Source organism: Epinephelus lanceolatus, chromosome 2 (genome assembly GCF_041903045.1).
Source record: "Epinephelus lanceolatus isolate andai-2023 chromosome 2, ASM4190304v1, whole genome shotgun sequence".
Lineage (NCBI taxonomy): Eukaryota > Metazoa > Chordata > Actinopteri > Perciformes > Serranidae > Epinephelus > Epinephelus lanceolatus.
Genome location: NC_135735.1, coordinates 52,621,172 through 52,635,539, shown reverse-complemented (window position 1 = coordinate 52,635,539; position 14,368 = coordinate 52,621,172). Strand labels below are relative to the sequence as shown.

At 40.7% G+C, this 14,368-nt stretch overlaps 2 protein-coding genes across 5 annotated transcripts in view; one reads left to right on the top strand and one right to left on the bottom strand.

The window, feature by feature from the left end:
• stard5 (StAR related lipid transfer domain containing 5) overlaps nucleotides 1-14,368 on the bottom strand; it is a 123,673-nt gene that overhangs the window by 52,838 nt on the left and 56,467 nt on the right. The gene's annotated exons all lie outside the window — the stretch shown is intronic.
• The window catches only part of LOC144458848 (uncharacterized), a 32,644-nt gene continuing 19,006 nt past the window's right edge, over nucleotides 731-14,368 (top strand). For 3 of the 4 annotated variants that reach the window (XM_078162510.1, XM_078162512.1, XM_078162502.1), the window contains exons 1-2: nucleotides 731-1,195; nucleotides 3,292-3,405. In XM_078162510.1, the coding sequence (XP_078018636.1) occupies nucleotides 3,297-3,405 (109 nt within the window). In that variant the 5' untranslated portion in view covers nucleotides 731-1,195; nucleotides 3,292-3,296. Of the gene's footprint in view, nucleotides 1,196-2,297; nucleotides 3,406-14,368 lie in introns of those variants that run through there. The other variant, XM_078162506.1, reaches the window with a different exon arrangement.

Here is a 14,368-nt window from a genome sequence, read left to right as displayed (position 1 = left end):
AGAGGTTAAGATGTCAGGGGTATATGTAAGTCCTTTCTGTATATTTGTGTTTTATAGTCTGTCTGTGTGTCTGTATTAGGGATCGACGAATAATCGGCACTGCCGATAATATTGGCCGATATTCAGCATTTTTATGATAATCAGCATTGGCCGTTTTTTCCACCGATAGCCGATAAAATACGTTTATTTTAATTGAAATAACTTTATTTTAATTAAAACACGCTCCTTTGGCTCTCATGCAGCTGTCTCTCTCTGCCTGTCTGCCTGAAGTCTCCACTCTGTGCTGTGTAACAAATGTCCCACCTACAGCCCCCACTGATTGGCTACACGGCACAAGTGAGTGACAGCCAATCAACACTGAAGGTAGATGCAGCTGCAGCGGCACAGAGAGAGAGAGGAGGGGAGAGAGGACTGCTCCATGAAGCAGCAGTGTGATGTCTGAAGGCAAGGCAACAGAAAATGTCGAAGTTGTAATAAGAAATCCTCTATGCTAAAGTTTTAAAGACACCACTGTTGATGCTTGATAAACACGGCATCTTCATACTGCATCTCAGTGTCTGTTTCCCCCCTCACGCGGTTGCTCGCGGGTCGCAACGGACAGCCATTAGAAACAATAATGTCGTCTAAAACTACTTCACATCGGCTGCTAAAGCTAACGGACATGTAGAAGTTTACTTCAGTGCATTTCAGCTGTGTATGGTCGGTATGGCGCTTGCTTGTGTGTGTGTGTGTGTGTGTTGGTTTCTCCGGATTATGAGGACTTTTTATCGGTTTACATACCAGCATTATCAGGACACCACAGTATTATGAGGACAGTTCCAGTGTCCCCATAATTCAAACACTGTAGAAGCACTCAGGAGGCTGCCATTTAGCTGCTCCCGCTTTTTCTCGAAGTGTCCCCATAAGTCCATAAATCTGACATTTTGTGTGTGTGTGTGTCTCGCCAATTACGCGCCAAATCAATGCCAGCTTTACACAAAATCCCGCCACTCACACACACAATGAGCGCAGTTCATTGGCTGAACATCCCTGGTCAGTGATTGGCTGCAGCCGATGTCAATCAGGCAGATCTGATCTGTAATTGGATGCAGCCGATGTCAATCAGCAGATGTCCGCTCAGTACCGGAAATCTATGGCTGCCGGTGAAACAGGCTTCATAAACAGGCATTTTGGACGGAAACCAACAAATGAGCAGGTAAGACTAACACTGTTTGATATTTTACTTTAAAAAATAGTGGTGCAACGTATCACACACGCGAACGGCGAGGCAAAATTAGCTGCAAAGAGCCGAAGAAGAACGCCTTTTATTATTAGCGTTAGCTGCTAGCCGTTAGCTCATAGATAACGTAACACATAGATATATAAACGTAACGGACTACTAGTGTGGCTATCGGCTAATTGATAACAGTTAAACGGCTAACGTAGACGTGCGTCACCGACTCGCCGGCCAGGTAAACGTTTATTATAATAGTGGGCCCGAACGAGCATAGTGCGTCCGAATTCACACCTGTTCTTCTCTATTGATTTTCTCCGCGACCGTTCATCATAGCAAGAAGCCACGCATATCACATGAAACAGCAGAACTGTAGCTTTCCGACAAGACCAAGAACTTGTCGGTAGTCCAATGTTTTCACAGCGAAAAACAATGATAAAGTTACACTAAAATTATGTCTAACAGAGCTATCATACAGCTCTGCACACACATTACTCTTGGATGGATTACTTGCGAATGCAGGCTCGCACAGAAATGCCACGCATATCACATGAAAGTGCACAAGCAGAGCTTTCCTATGATACCACACACATCATTGTGCTGTGATCCCATCACACTATAAATCCAGATCAATTGTCTTCAAAATAAAATCCTGACGAATTTCTTTACAATCCATTATACAGATCTTGTTATCAGTCACTTCATATAGTGAGGAATATCGTATCTTACCACGTCTTAGGCTTGCGTGTGTTTCTCCCTGTCTATCCACATTTGTAGTCCAGCTTTCAAGATGCAAATATCTCCATATTGTCCAGTTGACACTCCATCAAACTTTGTATGACAAGACCAGCCACTTCACCTTTGTGCACCCAGACAACTGTAGCCTAATTATGCATGCATGACAGGGCCGTAGACACCATACACATTGAGGGGGGACATGTGTGTCCCCCAATGCCCAAAATGCCCCCAATATATAACTGAAACTGAGAAACAACAACAAACTTTGTTTACTGGAAACAAAGTGGCAAATATTATCTTGGAGGACATCATTGCACTTGGTTGACTATTTTTCTATGATCTTAGATGTAAATATTGCATGTTTCTTTCAGATAAAACACATTTTTGACATGTGAATGAGTCAATGGAATTTCTTGCAATAATGAAAAAATCCTGTCAATCATGTCCGCCTGGCACAAACCACATGTTTTGGACAACTGTGAAGTGACAGAATGTCCCAGCATCATGGTTCTTATATTGCCAGATTCCAGAGAGTCTCCCTTCTTCAGATGTGGCAGAATATGTCTACTTCCAACTTGCTATGGTGAGATGCATAGAAAAATTTAAGAATTTAGTCACACAGATTTGTTTTTTTCATTGATATAAAAATTACAGGCACATAGAAGGACATGAAATAATGGCAAATCTGGATAGCCCACATTGTCCTGAAAAAAAAACAAGATATAGCATGTGTATGTAGCCTTTATAATGACTGTGATATGAGCTTAAAAGTAAAGGCAGTAAAAATACCCCAAAAACGCCTAGGGCCCATGGGGTTAATACCATTTAATACTTCAAAAGAACGCCTTTTATTATTAGCGTTAGCTACTAGCCGTTAGCTCATCGATAACGTAAGAGATAGATATATAAACGTAACGGACTACTAATGTGGCTATCGGCTAATTGATAATAGTTAAATGGCTAACATAGACGTGCGTCACCGACTCGCCGGCCAGGTAAACGTTTATTATAACAGTTTAATACCGTTTAATACGTCAAAATGGGAGCTTTGTCTTGTCAACAACGGCAGCACCACTCGCCATGTCTGTGTGGAGATATTTTGCATTTAAGGCAGGTGAAAGCGGAGTTATGTAAGATTATGTGTAAAAATAAATCCACAGTAAACCTTGATATGATCCAAACTGAGTTTTGTGATCCGTTGCACCCCTGTTGAATATTGACACAGAATATCTGATGTGATTTGGCATGAAATATAGCTTAACTTAACAGTTTCAGTGTTCAAAGGACAGCCATGTGACATGACATTTATTAAAGCTTGTAATGTCTGGGCATTATTACAGCAAAGATGACTGAGAGGAGGAGGAGAAAGACTCCTGATAAGGATGCTGTGGAGCACATTATTCGTGGAGAAGACAAACCCTTCCTAGAAGGAAGATTTATTAACACATTTAAAGGTAAGTTTTTCATCCAGTATACCATCGTTTGTTTCTATTAGTGTAGTCACCTTACAGTTGTAGTTAAAGATACTCTGTTATGTATTTGTTAATGAAAGTGTTAAATAGCTCTATATTCTGACAGTGATCACAGTGAGCCCATTTACATGCACACTAATAAACTGATCATTATCTGATTTCTGGAGTTAACTGAATAAAGTCGTGTAAACAGCATAATGCAGTATGTTTTATCAGATAACAGGCATTATCAGATTATGAAAAATCAGACACTCCTTGGTTTTTGCCCAATAATCCATTTATTCAGTGCATGTATACCATTTAACCCTCATCCTACCGACATATTTTATATACATGGACTACTGACTGGGGTCCCTGGGGACCCCAAGAATAAACTACTTTAAGAAACAACTATCATAGCAAATTGTTAACTTGTTTCTTCTCAAAACTTTACTAGTGATGTAGTACATGTCATCTGAGGGGAAAAAAACAAAGATTATTATTATTTTAGGAAAGTTAGTTAATTTGCATTTGGTGTAAAACGAAAATATATACTTTTCTTTAAACCATTAATGTCCACAATGGAATTTTATAATTTCCTTTACAGCATATAAAGTACTAACTAAACTCAGTACAAGTCCATTGAAATTTTTCAAATTGGTCAAAGAATGAGGCTACAGTGCAAGTTTTTTAACACTGTGCAGAGCTTATAGACATATTATATTGTATTCCTGTGGGCTAAAATGAGTGACTAGTGACTAAATACAGTATGATACAGAAATGTCTGTATCTCAAAATCTACATGGAATTATATCAAATGCTTGGTACCAATGGATTCAGAACAACTTCATTTTCTTTTTTCTTTTTTTTTTTGTACTTTATTTTTATAGAAAGAACAAACATAACATACAGCATAGAAAACAAAAACAAACCATAGAACAAACATTTGGTCACCAACACATTCATACATATATTATACGATGGAGATACAAGTCAGTTCATACAGTAATGGCTCAGTTATCATCTCTTGTGGTCACAAACATAATCCATTTTTCCCAGTATTTCAAATACTTATCCATCTGTAGACTTAGCGAAAAGGTCATCCTTTCCATATTTTGAATATTAGTCACAATATCTATCCAGTCTGTCTCTGTTGGAAGTGTCGCCTGCAGCCATTTTCGGGTTACAGCTTTCTTGCTGGCTGCTAATAATATTTTCAAAAGATATTTGTCTTGCATCAGTAAATGAGGTGCAATATTGCCCAAATAGATTGTAGAGAAAGAGCAGTAAATTTCGTCACCAAAAATATTTTGTATTACTCGTATAATCTCTTGCCAGTATGGCTGAATAGCTGGGCAGCACCAAAATATATGAAAATGGTCTGCTAGCTGTTCTCCACAGTTCCTCCAACATAGACCTCTGACCGTCTCCCCTGTCTGCACACTATTTAACTTAGGAGTTATAAAATACCTGACCAGATTCCGCCAGCAAAAATCTCTCCAAAGACCAGAACTAGTGGAAGTTGACTGCACAGAGCACATATTCAACCATTCTTCCTCTGTGATGATAGTTCCAGATTCTTTCTCCCATTTTAATCTAACCTTATCTGTTGAGTGTTTCTTATTAGATCGAATATGGGAGTACAGTGTTGAAACAAGTTTCTTATTGTCCTTATTTTTGTACATGTCAATTAGGTTAGTCTCACATTCCTCTGTTGGTTTTATCTCATCATTAAAATCAGTCCTGGTTTGAAGATACCTAAAAAAATCCAGTTTTTCTAACCCATATGTATCCGAAATTTTCTGAAAACTATCAAATTCTCCCTTCGATGAAATTGAGCAGTAAGAAGTGATTCCCCTTCTATACCAGTGTTTAAACCTCCCGTCAATCCTAGTGGGTTTGAATTCGGGGTCAAAAGCAACCCATCTTAGCAGTTTAGACTGTCTTTCAAGTAATGGTGATTTACATTCCTTAAACCAAATTTGAAGGCAAACTCTAGACCATTGATTCAGGCTACTAGAATGCTGCTCATACAGTGTTTTACTACCCAATATAGATTGTAACGGTATATCTAATTGTGAAGTTTCCAAATCCTTCCATTTTGCTGTATAATTTGGGTTACAGCAGCAAGCCAGTGGTCTTAATTGCGCTGCCTTATAGTAGTCTGCTAAGCATGGTAATGATCTACCCCCTTTCTCTTTAGGGAGTTGCAATGTTTTGAATTGAATCCTTGGCCTTCTACCCCCCCATGTGAATCTTGAGATCCACTTATCCCATTCGTTAAATTGCATTGGTGTAACCATTACTGGCAGGGATTGAAAAAGATATAAGAGTCGAGGAAGTAGGTTCATTTTTATTGTTTCTATCCTATTGTGCATATCTAAAGGCAGCTGAGACCATCTGTCAATATCTGACTTGATGTTTTTATTTATGGGACCATAGTTGCTTTCATAGATCTTGGATAGATCTTTAGGTATTCGAATCCCCAGGTACTTAATTTCTGATGAATTCCATTTAAAATCAAATTTATTTAGCATGTCTTTCTGAGGAGTGTAATTATAACATAAAATTCGGGTTTTTTTGCACATTTAATTTATATCCAGAATAGGTTCCAAAGTTTTTCAGTGTAGACATCAACCTAGGGATGCTGAGCTCTGGCGCTGTTATAAGCAATAACACGTCATCCGCATATAGGCAAATCTTTTGCTCCAAGCCACTGACTATTATTCCTTTTATTGCCAGGTCATCCCTAACTGACTGTGCTAAGGGTTCGATAAATAGCGAGAAAAGAGCTGGACTGAGAGGACAGCCTTGACGGCAGCCTCGCTCCAGCTCAATGGGCTGTGAGTGATGTCCGTTAATTTTTATTCTGGCATCTGGAGAGGAGTATAGTGTTTTAATACATCTAATCGAGTCATCTTTAAATCCAAATCTTCTCAGCGTCAGATATAAGTACTCCCAGCGAACCGAGTCAAACGCCTTTTCGGCATCTAGACTGAGTGCTACAGCTCTGTTATTCCCCTTAGTCACATGATCAAGTATGTGCAGCACCCGTCTAATATTGTCTCGCGTCTGTCTATCACGCACAAAGCCTGTTTGATCTGGATCCACTAGGTCTGGTATTATATGTTCTAGTCTTTTAGCCAGTATTGACGCGTACAGCTTATAATCAATATTCAGTACAGAAATTGGTCTATATGCACTACATTCTTTTTTATCCTTCCCCTCCTTATGAATAACTGAAATTATTGCTTCCCTCCATGTTCTTGGTGGATCCCCTTCTGTGGTTAAAGCAGTCCAAAAGTATAGGCACTATTTGCTCTTTAAAGGCCTTATACCATTCGGCTGGGAAACCATCCGTTCCCGGCGCTTTATTGGCCTTCAACTTAGAAATCACTTTTTCTATTTCTAATATCTGCCGTTAGGGCTTTATTCTGTTCTTCACCTATGGAGGGTAGATCTAGTGATTCTAGAAATGTATTTATTTCCTGAGGACTAGTTGTATTTGGTTCCCTCTATAGTTCTCTGTAGTAGTTTTCAAAAATGTGTTGTATGTCCTCTAATTTGTGGCACACTTTTTTAGTTCTAGGGTCTCTAATTTCAAATACGGAACTCTCTGCCTGTTGCTTCCTTAGCCTCCATGCCAGGAGCTTCAGGGCCCTAGGGCCATTCTCATAATATCTCTGCTTAACGAACTTGGCTTTTTTCTCTATTTCCTTCTCATAGAGTCCATTTAATTCCTTTTTGATGGTGTTGATTTTATTTAGAATGTGGGGATCTTTCCCTTCAACATGTTCCCTCTCTAACACTTTCAGATTTTCTTGTAGATCAGATAGCTTTTTATCTCTTTCCTTTTTCTTATGTGATGTGTAGGCAATAAGCTTTCCTCTGATCACTGACTTAGCAGCGTCCCACAAAACACTTGGTGATACTTCCCCATTATTGTTGTTATCCATGTAGTCTTTAAATTCCTTTCGTACATAATTCTTACATGTGTTATCATTTAAGATACTTGTATTAAGTCGCCACAACGTGTTTTTCTTTTTATTGTCTAGGTGCAGGGTTAGATAAACAGGCGAATGGTCAGAGACATCTCGAATCCCTATACTGCATTCCTTGAGTCTGTGTCTGTCTGAGTTATATGTAAAAAAAATAGTCAATTCTTGAGTGCACTCTGTGACTTCCTGAGTAAAATGTGTACTGTCTTTCTGTTGGGTGGAGCTCCCTCCATACATCAATCATCCCGAGCTCTGTCAACATATTCTTCATTACTCTAGTGTGGGAGCAGGTCCATTTAATGTGTTAGAGGAGTCTAGCTTACATTGTAGCTGGATATTCCAGTCTCCTCCACATATTATAACTCCAGTGGCTTCAGAGGCAATCAAATCAAAAATTTCTCTTATACAGGAATTATCCTGGCCAGGTGGTAAATACACATTAACTAGTGTAACTTCTTTCTGTTCAAGGAACCCCTTAACAAATACATACCGACCCTCTTTATCACAGAATTCAGCAACCACTCGAAAATTCACTCTATTTGGAATCAGTATTGCTACCCCTCTTTTTCTCCCTTTCTTACAACATGAGTAAAATGTATTTCTAAAACCATATTTTTTTAACTTTTCATGTTCAATTCGGTTGAGATGGGTCTCCTGCCGGAATACTACATGCGGTTTCTCCCTTTTCATCTTTGCAATAACCTTGCCCCTTTTAATTGGATTGTGTAAGCCATTTACATTAAGGGTAACTACTCTACATTCCTGACATTGCATTTAATCCCACAGTTAACACAGGTAGGTGAAGGACATGTTAGAGGTGACCAAACCTGAACTGTTTTTGAACTATAAAACAAACTCAAAACATTACAAGATAAAACAAACCAACACATTAAAAAACTCAAGTAGACTTCCATTTTGAAGTAGTACAACACTTCTTAAAGTGGAGGGAGTAGTCTAGTGAACCACCAGAGCCCCCCTTCAGTGCAACCTATAATATCCCTGCTCCAAGGGTGTATTTGTGCACTAAGTTCGTCAAGATCTGATCTCTTTCCCATAATTGTCGGTCAACTATATTCACTATGGGCTAAGGGCGAACACACACAGTAATAAATTTAAAGTTTGGAACCACATGAAATTAGGAGCTGGTAGTTGTGTATTAAATGAAAATGAGAAATGGAGAGAAAACAGAAACAAAAGGTGCTCAGTCTTAGTGGAGAGGGGGGGAGTCAGCTACAAGAAAACAACAAAACAGCAGGTGACATACAGTTTTTACTCCCAGACACTATACAGTACACCTCCATCCCCCGGCCCCATATCACTAACGTTTTTAACTGGACTGTAGCTCTCAGTCGAGTCTCTGCTCTTATAATGCAAGATCGTTACACAGTCTGTTACCTCCCGTTTACGTTGTCACTGTGTCTATCATGGCCGCTGAAAACCTCGCAGCCTTTGCTTAATCCACTCCTGGTGGGACTGGGTGCTGGCTGTCTGCCGTATTTTCTCCAGAATCCCGGATTGATCGGTGCTCTCACGTTCAAGCGGGAAGCCCCTCTTCTTCAAATCCTCCGCCGCCTCCGCTGCACTCCCGTACATCCGCTGTGGAAGAAAACTCGTAGCTTGGCTGGCGGTGGTGTCTGAAACCGTATTCCCTTTTCCCGCAAAAGTCTCCTAATCTGCGCATACGCCTTTCTTTTTGCCAACGTTTCTGCAGGGTAGTCATGGTCGAAATAAATCCTCCTGTCGCCATAGTAGATCTCCCTCTTCTTCCATGCAGAGTGCAACACCAGTTCTTTGGTTTTAAACTCCTGAAAGTATACAACCACTGACCTTGGTTGTGCCTCTTTTGGGGGTTTAGGGCTGAGCGCTCTGTGACACCGTTGTATTCCAAGTTCATCTTCGGCGAGGGGCTGCAGCTCTTTTTTGATCATATTGTCAATAAATTGCTGGATGTTGTTTTCCTCAGCTCCCTCTGAGATGCCATAAATGTGTATGTTATAACGCCTCGAACGTGCTTCCAGGTCTGTTAGCTTCATCTGCAAACTATCCTGGGCTTGTAGTGACTGACTCAGCGCCTCACTGAAGTCCACGGTCCACTCCTCGATGTCGGCTATACGGCCTTCAGCTTCGCACACTCTTTTGGTTGTAGCTTTAAGGTCGGTTGCTACTTCACCTAGCTTATGTTGAATTTCCTCCCTTATGTCGGCCAGTTCCCTTTTTAAATCTTCTCTGATGCTGTCTCGAAAATTACCCAGCTCAGACTTCATCTCCGTGACCATAGTCTTTATGTCTGCGCGGATGGTGGCGATGCTAGCTTCCATATCCACTGCTGCTAGCTCAGTGTGTTGTCCTCGTCCACCATTACCGTCTCCGTGTTCCTCTGCTATGGTCCCCTCTGTCGCCAATTTGTCGCCCTTCTCCGCTTTCCCGGGTTGTTTACCCTTGCCCTTCTTGTGTTTTTCCCCCTCCATCATTAATTAGAGCAAAGCTTGGAGAGTATTTGTATTTAAATTGGGGAATAAACTCCGACCGACCGGGAGGGATTATTTATGCGGCCATCCGCTTCAGTCGCTCCACCGGAAGTCCCAACAACTTCATTTTCAACAACATTTGCTTTGATCCTGGCTAAATCTGATATTTAGCATGTTAAATGAATGTCAAACTTATTTTAGTGTTTTTTTCATCAAGTCAGCTTTGTCTACCAATTAAGGCATGATAAATATGTGAAATCAAAAATTTTGATTTTGTCATGTGTAGCCACATGTCTTGACAGTTTCCACAGCAAATTTTGTTTTCACCTTTAACAGAAAACATTCTGTAGGGCCTTTTCTTAACATACTAAATATAATTAAATATAGTCATAGTTGTTAACAGGTTACAAAAAAGACAGCTTCTGTGTCTGAGTCTAAATTAGGACTCATGGCAACCATGAACTCAGTAAATAGTTCCATCTATTAAAACTACATTGGCAGAATTAGGTGCTTTTGACTGGGGTCCCCTGGGACCCCAATACATAAGTATTTTTAAAAATCACTAATCAAAACAGAAACAATAAACAATCATGACATCATTAGGAACAAATTGATTGACAAAGTGAGATATGACAAAAAGTATACCTCTGGGGAGGGTTAATCTGGTTTCTCTTGTTTTATAAATCTATGCATAAGCAAAATGCAAAAGCGTTTTATCTACAGTACAGGCCAAAAGTTTGGACACACCTTCTCATTCAATGCGTTTTCTTTATTTTCATGACTATTTACATTGTAGATTCTCACTGAAGGCATCAAAACTATGAATGAACACATGTGGAGTTATGTACTTAACAAAAAAAGGTGAAATAACTGAAAACATGTTTTATATTCTAGTTTCTTCAAAATAGCCACCCTTTGCTCTGATTACTGCTTTGCACACTCTTGGCATTCTCTCCATGAGCTTCAAGAGGTAGTCACCTGAAATGGTTTCCACTTCACAGGTGTGCCTTATCAGGGTTAATTAGTGGAATTTCTTGCTTTATCAATGGGGTTGGGACCATCAGTTGTGTTGTGCAGAAGTCAGGTTAATACACAGCCGACAGCCCTATTGGACAACTGTTAAAATTCATATTATGGCAAGAACCAATCAGCTAACTAAAGAAAAACCAGTGGCCATCATTACTTTAAGAAATGAAGGTCAGTCAGTCCGGAAAATTGCAAAAACTTTAAATGTGTCCCCAAGTGGAGTCGCAAAAACCATCAAGCGCTACAACGAAACTGGCACACGAGGACCGACCCAGGAAAGGAAGACCAAGAGTCACCTCTGCTTCTGGGGATAAGTTCATCCGAGTCACCAGCCTCAGAAATGGCAAGTTAACAGCAGCTCAGATCAGAGACCAGATGAATGCCACACAGAGTTCTAGCAGCAGACCCATCTCTAGAACAACTGTTAAGAGGAGACTGCGCGAATCAGGCCTTCATGGTTAAATAGCTGCTAGGAAACCACTGCTAAGGAGAGGCAACAAGCAGAAGAGATTTGTTTGGGCCAAGAAACACAAGGAATGGACATTAGACCAGTGGAAATCTGTGCTTTGGTCTGATGAGTCCAAATTTGAGATCTTTGGTTCCAACCGCCGTGTCTTTGTGAGACGCAGAAAAGGTGAACGGATGGATTCCACATGCCTGGTTCCCACTGTGAAGCATGGAGGAGGAGGTGTGATGGTGTGGGGGTGTTTTGCTGGTGACACTGTTGGGGATTTATTCAAAATTGAAGGCACACTGAACCAGCATGGCTACCACAGCATCCTGCAGCGACATGCCATCCCATCCGGTTTGCGTTTAGTTGGACGATCATTTATTTTTCAACAGGACAATGACCCCAAACACACCTCCAGGCTGTGTAAGGGCTATTTGACCAAGAAGGAGAGTGATGGAGTGCTGCGGCAGATGACCTGGCCTCCACAGTCACCGGACCTGAACCCAATCCAGATGGTTTGGGGTGAGCTGGACCGCAGAGTGAAGGCAAAGGGGCCAACAAGTGCTAAACACCTCTGGGAACTCCTTCAAGACTGTTGGAAAACCATTTCAGGTGACTACCTCTTGAAGCTCATGGAGAGAATGCCAAGAGTGTGCAAAGCAGTAATCAGAGCAAAGGGTGGCTATTTTGAAGAAACTAGAATATAAAACATGTTTTCAGTTATTTCACCTTTTTTTGTTAAGTACATAACTCCACATGTGTTCATTCATAGTTTTGATGCCTTCAGTGAGAATCTACAATGTAAATAGTCATGAAAATACAGAAAACGCATTGAATGAGAAGGTGTGTCCAAACTTTTGGCCTGTACTGTATTTGCAAGGATAAAGTACCAGGCAGATGTCGTTTCGATGGTTACCATGCGTAGAGAGTCTAGCGGAGCTGTCATGAACAGCGCAGTGAGTCCCCACACTGATATACTGTAAGTTATACACGGAAGGTAGCATCTACATTTATACAACTATGCCCGGCACAAGCAGAATGTTTCTCCCCATCCCCTTGCCTCTTTTTTGCACATGCTCTGAAATGAACAACACACACAGACCATCATCTACTTGTGGAAAGAAATCCAATTATTGACTAAATCATGTAAATGTTTTTTTTTCTGTTAACGCCATACAGAAGTACATGCAAACGTGTTGAGTCAGATTATTAACATTACTAGAATATTCACAGATATCAGATTATTGCGTGCATGTAAATGGGCTCACTGATAGTGTTTGGTCTGTGACACAGATCCCTCAGTCACACTGCTCTGCAGTAAGCAGAGTTTTAGATTCTCCTTCTCCCCTACTGCATCTATCTAATCAGGTGAGAAAAAGAGTAGTGCTGCACGGTTTGATAAAAATGTTCGATTGTGATTTGAGTGGACAATATCGCGATTTGCGATTGTGATTACAATTTAATAAATAAATGGTATCTTGAGTCTTGTTGCTTGATTCAGTGTTTCCCCTACATTATATTAGGGGGGGCACTGACCTGACAGAGTTATTGTTATGGACAGACAGTGTGTCAATGACCATCAACAGACTGAGCACAGTCAAACACGCTGCTCACACAGCTGCCAGCATGGAACTGTACACACAGCGACGCGAGCCTGTGTTGCATTCAGGCGTTGTCACGTAAATGACAAATTTCAGCACGCCATAGCACAACACAGCAGCATGTCAAGTGGGCCGAACCCAATCAAAATTGCTCAATTTTTCATTTGTTACACTGTGACACTTTCAAATGTTTGCTTAACTGTGCTTGGATGTTGTTTTATGAGGCTCTGGTGGCTTTCAGTTGTCTCACTGTCTTTAACATTACTTGGCTTGGCTTTCTCTCGCATGCACTCTTCCTACTTTTCCCTGTGCTGTGCTGTCTTGAGTGTTGAGTATAGATTGGTCGTGTTGCTGCGGGACATGGCGACTTTAACTTTTACACTTACACAGCACGTCTTTCTGTTCAACGTTGCCGTACCTGAATCCAAAGTATTGCCATGTAACAGACGTTTTTTTCGCCACCAACTCAGGCTGTTCATGGTCGAGCTCATGCTCTTCTTCAGCGTCTGTGTTGGTCACTGCTGCACGCCGGCTGCACGCATCAGGATAGCTTTTGGGCGTGAAGTCAACAAACTCCACACACTACAGGAGAGGCAGTCACGTTCACAGGCACACACGTTAACATTTATTTAGCCTACATTAAATCGCAAATTGCAGCCTTTTATGCGGTTATGTAATCGCACAGCCTGACATCGCGATTGCGATTAGATCAATCGTGCAGCACTATAAGAGAGCGGGCAAAATTATAGAAAGTTATCCCAAACCATCAAACCACTTACAGCTGCTTTAACTAATCCTTTAAATCATCTTCAAGTTAAAAAGTGTCATGTTACTATTAATTAACACATTAACATGCAAGTGTAGAGTTTATTATAGATAGGATTCTATGTTGATTATGCAAATAAAAAAATGTTCACCAAATGTACTGCTTGTAATATACAGTATCTCACATAAGTGAGTACACCCCTCTCATTTTTGCAAATATTTAATTTTATCTTTTCATGGGACAACACTATAGAAATGACACTTTGATATAACTTAAAGTAGTCAGTGTACAGCTTGTATAGTAGTATAGATTTACCTTCCTATGAAAATGACTCAAAACACAGCCATCAACATCTAAACAGCTGGCAACATAAGTGAGTACACCCCACAGTGAACATGTCCAACCAACCACAACTGTCCTTTGCCTACAGGCAAGTATAGTGGTGGCAGCACTCATGCGGCCCTAAACCATGATGCTGCCACCACTATACTTGCCTGTAGGCAAGGGACAGTTGTCTTGGTGCTCTTTCAGCATGTGTGGCACCTTGGTGAAGAGCACCAAGACAACTGTCCCTTGCCTACAGGCAAGTATAGTGGTGGCAGCATCATGGTTTGGGGCTGCATGAGTGCTGCCACCACTATACTTGACTGTAGGCA